This window comes from Salvelinus namaycush, chromosome 19 (genome assembly GCF_016432855.1).
Source record: "Salvelinus namaycush isolate Seneca chromosome 19, SaNama_1.0, whole genome shotgun sequence".
NCBI classification, from domain to species: Eukaryota; Metazoa; Chordata; class Actinopteri; order Salmoniformes; family Salmonidae; genus Salvelinus; species Salvelinus namaycush.
This window is the reverse complement of record NC_052325.1, coordinates 35,831-48,766: the sequence shown is the minus strand read 5'-3', so window position 1 is coordinate 48,766 and position 12,936 is coordinate 35,831. Positions and strand designations below refer to the sequence as shown.

Genomic DNA, 12,936 nt, shown 5'->3' with positions numbered 1-12,936 from the left:
GAACTGGTCATCTAGTGTGTTGGAAACAGAATAAAAGGAGCAGATTTCTGGGTGTGGCAGAATAGATTCAGGGCATAATGTACAGACAAAGGTATGATAGGATGTGAGTACAGTGGAAGTAAACCTAGGCGTTGAGTGATGATGAGAGAGGTTTCGTCTCTGGAGGCAACAGTTAAGCCAGGTGAGGTCTGCATGTGTGTGGGGTGGGACAAAAGAGCTATCTAAGGCATGTTGAGCGGGACTGAGGGCTCTACAGTGAAATAAAACAATAAGGACAAGCCAAGACAGCAGTAGACAAGGCATAAAGAAATCACAGGTGTTGATCAGGAGAGCTAAGACAACGGGTAAATGGCGATGAATGGGCAGAGTGGGTCAGTTAGGTACATACAGGACCTGAGTTCGAGGCTGGGGCCGACAGGTAAACTAAATGACGTACAGTGTTGTTGAAACAGTCCAGGGGACATCAGCTGTGTAGCCGAGTGATCATAGGGTCAAAAGAGCAGCAATAGGTGAGTCAGGGTGCCGTTCTGTAGTCACTACTACGCTAGGCGAGCAGGGGACACAGCGTTCAGAAAAGCTAGCGGGCCGGGGCTAGTAGATGGTTCTTCGGCGACATCGTAACAGAATAGCCTGTTGAGAACACATCGGGCGATCACGTCGGCAGTCCAGTTGTGATGGATCAGTGGACCACATCGGGCGATCGCGTCGGCAGTCCAGTTGTGATGGATCGGTGGACCACATCGGGCGATCGCGTCGGCAGTCCAGCTGTGATGGATCGGTGGACCACATCGGGTGATCGCGTCGGCAGTCCAGCTGTGATGGATCGGTGGACCACATCGGGCGATCGCGTCGGCAGTCTAGCTGTGATGGATCGGTGGACCACATCGGGTGATCGCGTCGGCAGTCCAGCTGTGATGGATCGGTGGACCACATCGGTCGATCGCGTCGGCAGTCCAGCTGTGATGGATCGGTGGACCACATCGGGCGATCGCGTCGGCAGTCCAGCTGTGATGGATCGGTGGACCACATCGGGCGATCGCGTCGGCAGTCCAGTTGTGATGGATCGGTGGACCACATCGGGCGATCGCGTCGGCAGTCCAGTTGTGATGGATCGGTGGACCACATCGGGCGATCGCGTCGGCAGTCCAGCTGTGATGGATCGGTGGGGCTCCGTGTCTACAACACTACACTCTTTCGGTCTCTCTCTTCGGGATGTGTGTTTTGTCATATATATACATATTATATTAACCCCAGCCCCCGTCCCCGCAGGAGGCCTTTTGGTGGGCCGTCATTGTAAATAAGAATTGGTTCTTAACTGACTTGTTAAATAAAGGTTTAATTAAATAAAAGTCTCAGGTTTTCTGCCGGAATTAAAATTTAATATGTTAGCTGATAGGTCAAATCTTTTTTAAGGCTTCCTACTGCTAAGTTTACACCTTCACTATTGCAGGAAAACATTTTGTCCAGGAAGTTGTCTAGGAGGGATTCTATTTGTTCTTGGCCAATATTTTTCTGGTTTCTACACCTTCCATCTATATAATTTCTTAACAGTTTGTTTGGCTTCGATGCCTCATGGTTGATTATAGCTCCGTTCAAGTAGATTGGGATTTTGCTCCCCTTCCCTCTTTCTCTCTCTCCCCTCCCCCTCTCTCTTTCTCTCCCCTTCCACCTCTCTATCTATATCTCACACTCTCCCCTTCCCCCTCTCTCTCACCCACTCCCCCCCCTCTCTCCCCTTCCCCCCCTCTGTCTCGATCTCTCTCCCCTTCCCTCTCACTCTCCCCTTCACCCCCTCTCTCGATCTCTCTCCCCTTCCCCTCTCCCCTTCCCCCCTCTCTCTTGGTCTCTCTCCCCTTCACTCTCACACTCTCCCCTTCCCCATCTCTCTCGATCCCCTTCCCCCATCTCTCTCTCTCCCCTTCCCCCCCTCTTCCCTTCTGGCCTCTCTCTCTCCCCTCCCCCCCCCTCTCTCTCTCCCCTTCCCCCCATCTCTATCGCACTCTCCCCTTCTCTCTCTCGCTCTCTCTCCCCTTCCCCCCTCATCCCCATCTCTCTCTCCCCTTCCCCCATGTCTCTCTCTCTCCCCTTCCCCCCCTCTCTATCGTTCTCTCCCCGCTCTCTCCCCTTCCCCCCTCATCCCCATCTCTCTCTCCCCTTCCCCCATCTCTCTCTCTCTCCCCTTCCCCCCCTCTCTATCGTTCTCTCCCCGTTCTCCCCCCTTCCCCCCTCATCCCCATCTCCCTCTCCCCTTCCCCTCTCTCTCTATCGTTCTCTCCCCTTCCCCCCTCATCCCCATCTCCCTCTCCCCTTCCCCTCTCTCTCTATCGTTCTCTCCCCGTTCTCTCCCCTTCCCCCCTCATCCCCATCTCTCTCTCCCCTTCCCCTCTCTCTCTATCGTTCTCCCCCCTTCCCCCCTCATCCCCATCTCTCTCTCCCCTTCCCCTCTCTCTCTATCGTTCTCTCCCCGCTCTCACCCCTTCCCCCCCCTTCCCCATCTCTCTCTCCCCTTCCCCTCTACAAACCCTGTTCCTTAACCTCTAACCTGGTTTCAGTAGAATGTTGTGACTTGTCATCTGATGTGGTAATGGAGTGCTGATGGCCCAGTCCCAGTCTGATGTTGGGTTTAGAAGGTTGTTTATTAGTCTTAACCGCTCCTCTGCTCCCCTGTAGGAAAGGTTAAGTGTTAAAGCTGCTGCTGAGGGGGAAGCTGGCCATGTCACGGGTTCCTACCCCTCCTCCACCAGGGGACATGTCTACTGGACCTGTGGCAGAGAGCTGGTGTTACACACAGGTAGGTGTGTGTCTGTCCACTGTCTCTCCATCATCAACATCTAGTGTCTAAAGAAAGTATTCACACCCACTAGAATTATAAAGTGGAATTATGTTTTTAGACATTAAGTATTCAACCCCTTTGTTATGGCAAGCCTAAATACGTTCAGGAGTATAAATGTGCTTAACAAGTCACATAATAAGTTGCATGGACTTATTCCATGTTCAATAATAGTGTTTACCATGATTTTTTAAATTACTACCTCATCTTTGTACCCCACACATACAATTTACCTGTAAGGTCCCTCAGTCGAGCAGTGAATTTCAACCACAAAGACAAGAGAGGTTTTCCAATGCCTCGCAAAGAAGGGCACCTATTGGTAGATGGGTAAAAAAAAATCTGACATTGAATATCCTTTTGAGCAGGGTCTTTTTAATTAATTAATTGTCCGCGCCCCGTGGAAATCTAATTCACGCCTCAAGACTCGTCTGAAGGTAGGCTGTTCTGAGGGCAAAATGGGGTGCAACTCAATATCAGGAAGGTGTATATGGAAGAAGTTTAGTGCGATTTTTCTTTTTGTTGTTTTTGTTGTTTTTTTGTTAAATAAAATAATTAATTATTGATATTTCTTATACAGTGCATTTGGAAAGTATTCAGACCCCTTCCCTTTTTCCACATTTTGTTACTTTACAACCTTATTCTAAAATGGATTAAGTTAGTTTTTTCCTCATCAATCTACACACAATACCCCATAATGACATCACAATACCCCATAATGACATCACAATACCCCATAATGAGAAAGTGAAAACAGGTTTTTAGGCATTTTTACAGATTTATAAAAAATTAAAACTGATCACATTTACATAGGTAGGTATTCAGTACTTTGTTGAGAAAGTCAAGGGGTCTGAATACTTTCCAAATGCACTGTATCTCTCAGATATAGGACAGACATTTAAATAAACTTTATTTATTGAACTTTTTCCATGTATGAATTAGTTAATTAATGCGCTTCTATGGGCTAATAGCAGTAATGCTAGACTCTTAATAGGGATAAGTGTTCCGCTACCGGTGAAATTGGAGGGCGCGCAATTCAAATAAATATTTGTAATATTAAACATTCATGAACATACAAGTGTCTGATATCATTTAAAAGCTTAACTTCTTGTTAATCGAACTGCGTTGTCAGATTTCAAAAGGGCTTTACGGCGAAAGCATACCATGTGATTGTCTGAGGACGGCGCCCCACAACATATTTTTCCACCAGCACAGGCTTCACAAAATCACAAATAGCGATTAAATAAATCACTTACCTTTGAAGATCTTCCTCTGTTTGCAATCCCAAGTGTCCCAGCTACACAATGAATGGTTGTTTTGTTCGATGAAGTCCTTCTTTATATCCCAAAAGGTCTGTTTAGTTGGCGCCATTGATTTCAGTAATCCACTTGTTCAACATGCAGACAAAGGAATCCAAAAAGCTACGGTAAACTTCGTCCAAACAAGTCAAACAACATTTCTAATTAATCCTCAGTTACTCTAAAATGTAAATAAACTATAATATTTCATACCGAAAGTAGCATGTTCAATAGGAAAGGAAAATAACTAAAAGCACGCCCTCATTCACGCGCGCTGAAAGACTACTTTTCTAATGGAGTTACCTTCAGAAAAACTCAAATTATTTGTTAGTTTTTCAAGAAACAAGCCTGAAACCTTGTATAAAGACTGTTGACATCTAGTGGAAGCCATAGGTACTGCAATCTGGGAGACAGAAATATATATGAGCAATAGCTTTGCATTGAAAGAGCCTGGGAGCTAAAAATAATAATATTTAGGTTGGATTTTCGCCTGCCATATCAATTCTGTTATACTCACAGATATTGTTTTAACAGTTTTAGAAACTTCAAAGTGTTTTCTATCAATGCTACCAATTATATGCATATCCTAGCTTCTGGGCCTGAGTAACAGGCAGTTTACTTTGGGCACGTCAGACAGGCGGAAATTCAGGAAACTAGACCCTATCCCAGAGAGGTTTTTAAGGATTAAAACATTTACAGAGTTGAGTGGCTGTGATAGGAGAAAACTGAGGGTGGATCAACAACATTGTAGTTACTCCACAATACTAACCCAATTGACCGTGTAAAAGAGGAAACCTGTACAGAATGCAAATATTCCAAAACATGCATCCTGTTTGCAATAAGGCACTAAAGTAATACTGCAAAAAATGTTGCAAAGCAAATTACAGTTTTGTCCTGAATACAAAGTTTTATGTTTGGGGAAAATCCAATACAACACATTCATGAGTACCACTCTCCATATTTTCAAGCATAGTGGTGGCTGCATTCTGTTATGGGTATGCTTGTAATCGTTAAGTACTGGGGAGTTTTTGAGGATGAAATTAAATGGAATGGAGCTAAGCACAGACAAAATCCTAGAGGAAAACCTGGTTCAGTCTGCTTTCCACCAGACACTGGAAAATGAATTCACCTTTCAGCAGGATAATAACCTAAAACACAAGGCCAAATCTATGCTTGAGTTGCTTACCAAGAAGACAGTGAATGTTCCTGAGTGGCATAGTTACAGTTTTTAAATAAATTGGCTTGAAAATCTATGTCAAGACTTGCAAATGGCTGTCTAGCAATGATCAACAATCAACTTGACAGAGCTTGAATAATTTAAAAAAGAATAATGTGCAGATGTTGTACAATCCAAGTGTGAAAAGCTCTTAGAGACTTACCCAGAAAGACTCACAGCTGTAATCGCTCTTAGAGACTTACCCAGAAAGACTCACAGCTGTAATCGCTCTGAGAGACTTACCCAGAAACACTCACAGCTGTAATCGCTCTGAGAGACTTACCCAGAAACACTCACAGCTATAATCACTCTTAGAGACTTACCCAGAAAGACTCACAGCTGTAATCGCTCTTAGAGACTTACCCAGAAAGACTCACAGCTGTAATCACTCTTAGAGACTTACCCAGAAACACTCACAGCTATAATTACTCTTAGAGACTTACCCAGAAAGACTCACAGCTGTAATCACTCTGAGAGACTCACCCAGAAAGACTCACAGCTGTAATCACTCTTAGAGACTTACCCAGAAAGACTCACAGCTGTAATCACTCTTAGAGACTTACCCAGAAAGACTCACAGCTGTAATCACTCTTAGAGACTTACCCAGAAAGACTCACAGCTGTAATCACTCTTAGAGACTTACCCAGAAAGACTCACAGCTGTAATCACTCTTAGAGACTTACCCAGAAAGACTCACAGCTGTAATCACTCTTAGAGACTTACCCAGAAAGACTCACAGCTGTAATCACTGCCAAAGGTGCTTCTAACATGTATGACTCAGGGGTGTAAATACTTATGTAAAGGAATTTCTGTATTTAATTTCAAATGAATTAGCAAAAATTTCTAAAAACATGTTTACACTTTGTTATTATTTTTATTTGTTTTATTTAACCTTTATTTAACTAGGCAAGTCAGTTAAGAACAAATTGTTATTTACAATGACGGCCTACTAGAAGGCAAAAGGCCTCCTGCGGGGACAGGGGTTGGGATTAAAAATATATATAGGACAAAACACACATCACGGCAAGAGACAACACAACACCACATAGCAAGGTAGCAACACATGACGACACAGCATGGTAGGAAAACAACATGACAACAACATGGTAACAACACTACATAAACAGAGACCTAAGACAACAACATAGCAAGGTAGCAACACATGACGACACAGCATGGTAGGAAAACAACATGGTACAAACATTATTGGGCCCAGGCAACAGCACAAAGGGCAAGAAGGTAGAGACAACAATACATCTCGCGAAACAGCCACAACTGTCAGTACGAGTGTCCATGATTGAGTCTTTGAATGACGAGATTGAGATAAATGGGGTATTGTGTGTAGAATTGTAGGGAAAAATATATGAAATACTTTTTGAATTCAGGCTGTAACACTGGTGTGAATACTGTCTGAAGTCGCTGTATGCTCTCAGACAGAAATCTGTTAGATTAGTTCACTAGCTCCGATCACCAAACATTTTTGGTTTGTCCTCATATTATTTTCAATTTCTATATTGGATGTTTTGATTTTAGTATTTGGTATTTTATTAGGATCCTCATTAGCTGTAGCAGAAGCAGCAGCTACTCTTCCTTGGGTCCACACAAAACATGAAACATGATATAATACAGAACATTAATAGACAAGAAAATCTCAAGGACAGAACTACAATTATTTGTATTATTTTTTAAAGGCACACGTAGCCTCCATATCAATACATAGACACAAACTATCTAATAGGTCCAATAGGGGAGAGGGGTTGTGCCGTGAGGTATCTGGTTATTGAAACCAGGTTTGCTGTTTATTTGAGCACTATGAGATGGAACAGAGTTCCATGCAATAATGGTTCTATATAATACTGTACGCCTTCTGGAATTTGTTCTGGATTTGTGGACTATGAAAAGACCCCTGGTGGCATGTCTGGTGGGGTAAGTGTGTGTGTCAGAGCTGTGTGTAAGTTGACTATGCAAACAATTTGGGATTTAACACAATAATGTTTCTTATAAAAATAAGAAGTAATGCAGTCAGTCTCTCCTCAACTCTCAGCCAAGAGAGACTGGCATGCATAGTGTATATATATCAGCCCTCTGATTACAATGAAGAGCAAGACGTCCTGTTCTGTTCTGGGCCAGCTGCAGCTTAACTAGGCACTCGACCACACGACTGGACAATAATCAAGATAAGACAAAACTAGAGTCTGCAGGACTTGGAGTCTGGTGTCAAAAAAGCAGAGCATCTCTTTATTACAGACAGACCTCTCCCCATCGTTACAACAATTGAATCAATCTAAGGTAACACCAAGTAATTTAGTCTCAACTTGTTCAACAGCCACATCATTCATTACCAGATTCAGCTGAGGTCTAGAACTTAAGGATTGATTTGTACCAATGCACTGCTCTTAGTTTTAGAGATGTTCAGGACCAGTTTATTACTGGCCACCCATTCCAACAGACTGCAACTCTTTAAGGGTTTCAGTGACTTCATTAGCTGTGGTTGCTGATGCGTATATGGTTGAATCATCAGCATACATGGACACACATGCTGTGTTTAATGCCAGTGTCATGTCATTGGTAAAAATAGAAAAGAGTAGAGGGCCTAAAGAGCTGCCCTGCGGTACACCACACTTCACATGTTTGACATTAGAGAAGCTTTCATTAAAGAAAACCCTTTGAGTTCTATCTGATAGATAGCTCTGAATCCACTAAATGGCAGAGGTTGAAAAGCCATAACACATACTTTACGTTTTCTCAACAACAGGTTATGGTCAATAATATAAAAGGCTACACTGAAATCTAACAGTACAGCTCCCACTATCTTCTTATTATCAATTTCTTTCAACCAATCATCAGTCATTTTTGTCGGTGCAGTACATGTTGAGTGCCCTTCTCTATAAGCATGCTGAAAGTCTGTTGTTAATCTGTTTACAGAGAAATAGCATTGTATTTGGTCAAGCAACATTTTTTCCAACATTTTGCTAAGAGCTGTTAGCAAGCTGATAGGTCTGTTGTTAGGACCAGTAAAGGCCGCTTTACCACTCTTGGGTAGCGGAATTACTTTGGCTTCCCTCCAGGACTGAGGACAAAGACTTTCTTCTAGGCTCAGATTAAAGATATGACAGATAGGAGTGGCTATAGAGTCAGCTTCCATCCTCAGTAGCTTTCCATCTAAGTTGTCAATGTCTGGAGGTTTGTCATTATTGATCGATAACAATCATTTGTCCACCTCTCTCACACTAACTTTACAAAATTCAAACTTGCAATGCTTTTCTTTCATTATTAGTTTTTTTATGCATGAATACGATGGCTCACTGTTCGTTGTTGGCATTTGCTATCTAAGTTTGCCCACTTTGCCAATGAAGGAACCATAAAAATTATTTGCAACATCAAATGGTTTTGTGATGAATAAGCTATCTGATTCAATGAAAGATGGAGTTGAATTTGTCTTTCTGCCCATAATTTCATTAAAAGCACTTAAGTTTTTTTTATATCATTGATCTTGGCTTCATAATATAGTTTCTTCTTCTTTTTGTTGAGTTTAGTCACATAATTTCTCAGTTTGCAATAAGTCAGCCAGTCAGATGTGCAGCCAGACTTATTAGCCACTCCTTTTGCATGTCAATTGCTTAACAGGTTCATGTTTATCAATAATTGGAAGAAGCAATTTCATAAATTCATCAAGTGCAGTGTCTGGATGCTCCTTATTAATCACATCAGCCCAACAAATATTTTTTACAGAATCCACATGAGTCACATCAACATCTTTGTATGCTCTATTATACACTATTTGATAAACTTGGAAACTCACTTTTGAGGAAACCGTCTTTCAATGTTTTGGTACTACTATTGGAGAGCCCTTATTTGTCTACACCCATTCAGCATTGTTCACACCCTCTTAAGCCTTAGCCCCACCCATCTCTTTTAAGGTTTGATCTGAGCGTTCTGTACTAACTTGCTAGCTACTTCCAGACATCTAAGAGAGATAGAACAGCTCACTGAACATTACTCGCCCTATCGCTCTATCTGTAGTTTCGCGTTCAGAGCGCACACTGGACGCTCTGGCCAATGAGTAGGGTTGTTCCGAAAGCTCTGACCTCACAACTACAGTCAAGCACCCAAGCTAACTTGCTAACATTGGCTATCTACTTCCAGACACATAATGAGAGAACAACCCACTCTGACCATTTTACTCCCCCTAGCAGAGCTGGTTAGGCTGTTTTCATGTTAACCAGAGCGTTGGTGACTGTACCTGTGTTGCTGGCAACTATTTAATTATGCTTTGTTGCCGACGTTTACTGACACCGGACATATTCAACGGGTATTGAGCGTTCAAAAATTATTCAGTTATTCTGTGCTCTGGCACACTAAGACGAGAGTCTTTTGTTAAGAAATGTAGCTAGATAGCTAGCTAGGTAAACAATGAATCCCAACGCATGACGTAACATTAATTAGTGAGTCAGCCAACTAACGTTAGCTAGCTAGCTAACAGTACACTTTAACTTGAAATGAAAATCCTTTGTCAAAATTAGAGTGGAGTGTTTTGTTAAGACATGTAGCTAGCTAGCTAGCTAAACAATGGACCATAGTCACAACTCATGACATTACTACCCTGCATGAATCTGCAGGTAGCTGACAACCAGGTTCCATGGCTATAACTAGTCAAGCAAATGTGTCTGAGATACGAAGAGTAAGATCATACACATAACGTTAGCTAGCTAACAGTACACTTGAAATGAAACCACTTTCTGTCAAAATTAGAAATTGTAATATCTGAAAATCTTACCAGTATACATCATGGTTGGACGGGTCTCCTGTCTGTTGCCATGCATTGTTGCCTAAGTTTGACGATGTAATCCAGACTGGTGTTTTCTCCATCTCCTTAGCTATCATACTCGAATTCCACTGATTTCAAAACTCGGTCCTCCAGAAAGTGGAGAACATACACATAACTTTAGCTAGCGACCCAGCCAGCTAACGTTAGCTAGCTAACAGTACTTTAACTTGACATTATGTTTATGCAGTATTACTAAACAATATATTTTTTTAAAGCAGCGTTAGAGACGATTACCTAAACATACTGACCAGCTCCAATAGACAGACGCGTGCTATATGGTAGACCAATCCAAACTCGTCTCTCGACATGTCCAGCCCACTCATTATCTCAGCCAATCATGGCCAGTGGGAAGGTTGCTCTCCTTTTCTGTGGCTAAACCAAGTAGCCACAGATGGCATACAAGTTTGATGTTGAGGGACATGAAAGTTCACATGTTCCAGAAGGCATTTCTGCCCAAAAAAATGCATTTTGATTAAAAATAAAATCTATGTTCAAACAGCTCCCCTGTGAAGTCGTGACTTGCGACATACACCTAGTTTCCTTAATCGGGCCACATATTGTGATCACTGCATCCAATGGGTACGGATACAGCTTTAGAACCATGATCTACAGTATTAGTAAAAATGTGATCGATACACGTGGAGGATCTTGTTCCTGTAGTGTTTGAAAACGCCCTGGTAGGTTGAGTAATAACCTGAACCAGATTACAGGCACTGGTTACAGTGAGAAGCTTCCTCTTGTTAAACACCCTGGTAGGTTGATTATTAACCTGAACCATATTACAGGCACTGGTTACAGTGAGAAGCTTCCTCTTGTAAAACACCCTGGTAGGTTGATTATTAACCTGAACCAGATTACAGGCACTGGTTACAGTGAGAAGCTTCCTCTTGTAAAACACCCTGGTAGGTTGATTATTAACCTGAACCAGATTACAGGCACTGGTTACAGTGAGAAGCTTCCTCTTGTAAAACACCCTGGTAGGTTGAGTAATAACCTGAACCAGATTACAGGCACTGGTTACAGTGAGAAGCTTCCTCTTGTAAAACACCCTGGTAGGTTGATTATTAACCTGAACCATATTACAGGCACTGGTTACAGTGAGAAGCTTCCTCTTGTAAAACACCCTGGTAGGTTGAGTAATAACCTGAACCAGATTACAGGCACTGGTTACAGTGAGAAGCTTCCTCTTGTAAAACACCATGGTAGGTTGATTAATAACCTGAACCAGATTACAGGCACTGGTTACAGTGAGAAGCTTCCTCTTGTTAAACACCCTGGTAGGTTGATTAATAACCTGAACCAGATTACAGGCACTGGTTACAGTGAGAAGCTTCCTCTTGTTAAACACCCTGGTAGGTTGATTAATAACCTGAACCAGATTACAGGCACTGGTTACAGTGAGAAGCTTCCTCTTGTTAAACACCCTGGTAGGTTGATTATTAACCTGAACCAGATTACAGGCACTGGTTACAGTGAGAAGCTTCCTCTTGTTAAACACCCTGGTAGGTTGATTAATAACCTGAACCAGATTACAGGCACTGGTTACAGTGAGAAGCTTCCTCTTGTAAAACACCCTGGTAGGTTGATTAATAACCTGAACCAGATTACAGGCACTGGTTACAGTGAGAAGCTTCCTCTTGTAAAACACCCTGGTAGGTTGAGTAATAACCTGAACCAGATTACAGGCACTGGTTACAGTGAGAAGCTTCCTCTTGTAAAACACCCTGGTAGGTTGATTATTAACCTGAACCAGATTACAGGCACTGGTTACAGTGAGAAGCTTCCTCTTGTTAAACACCCTGGTAGGTTGATTAATAACCTGAACCAGATTACAGGCACTGGTTACAGTGAGAAGCTTCCTCTTGTAAAACACCCTGGTAGGTTGATTAATAACCTGAACCAGATTACAGGCACTGGTTACAGTGAGAAGCTTCCTCTTGTAAAACACCCTGGTAGGTTGATTAATAACCTGAACCAGATTACAGGCACTGGTTACAGTGAGAAGCTTCCTCTTGTTAAACACCCTGGTAGGTTGATTAATAACCTGAACCAGATTACAGACACTGGTTACAGTAAGAAGCTTCCTCTTGTTAAACACCCTGGTAGGTTGATTAATAACCTGAACCAGATTACAGGCACTGGTTACAGTGAGAAGCTTCCTCTTGAGCGGACAACTTGATGAAAACCAGTCAATATTCAGGTCCCTGAGAAAGTAGACCTCTCTGTTTACATCACATACACTATCAAGCATTTCACACATATTATTTAGATACTGACTGTTGGCACTTGGTGGCCTATAGCAACACCCCAAAAGAAAAGGCTTTAGATGTGCCAAGTGAACCTGCAATCACAACACTTCAATACCACTTGACATAAGATCTTCTCTAAGCATTACAGGGATATGGCTCTGAATATATACAGCAACACCTCCCCCATAAGCATTACAGGGATATGGCTCTGAATATATACAGCAACACCTCCCCCATAAGCATTACAGGGATATGGCTCTGAATATATACAGCAACACCTCCCCCATAAGCATTACAGGGATATGGCTCTGAATATATACAGCAACACCTCCCCCATAAGCATTACAGGGATATGGCTCTGAATATATACAGCAACACCTCCCCCATAAGCATTACAGGGATATGGCTCTGAATATATACAGTAACACCTCCCCCATAAGCATTACAGGGATATGGCTCTGAATATATACAGCAACACCTCCCCCATAAGCATTACAGGGATATGGCTCTGAATATAT

General features: G+C 42.5%; 1 protein-coding gene across 1 annotated transcript in view; it reads left to right on the top strand.

Moving 5' to 3' along the window:
* The window catches only part of LOC120064502 (speckle-type POZ protein-like A), a gene marked incomplete at its 3' end in the record, with an annotated part of 62,957 nt that overhangs the window by 20,122 nt on the left and 29,899 nt on the right, over positions 1 to 12,936 (top strand). The window contains exon 2 of the mRNA XM_039015119.1: positions 2,671 to 2,791. Within this exon, the coding sequence (XP_038871047.1) occupies positions 2,714 to 2,791 (78 nt within the window). The remainder of the gene's footprint in view (positions 1 to 2,670; positions 2,792 to 12,936) is intronic.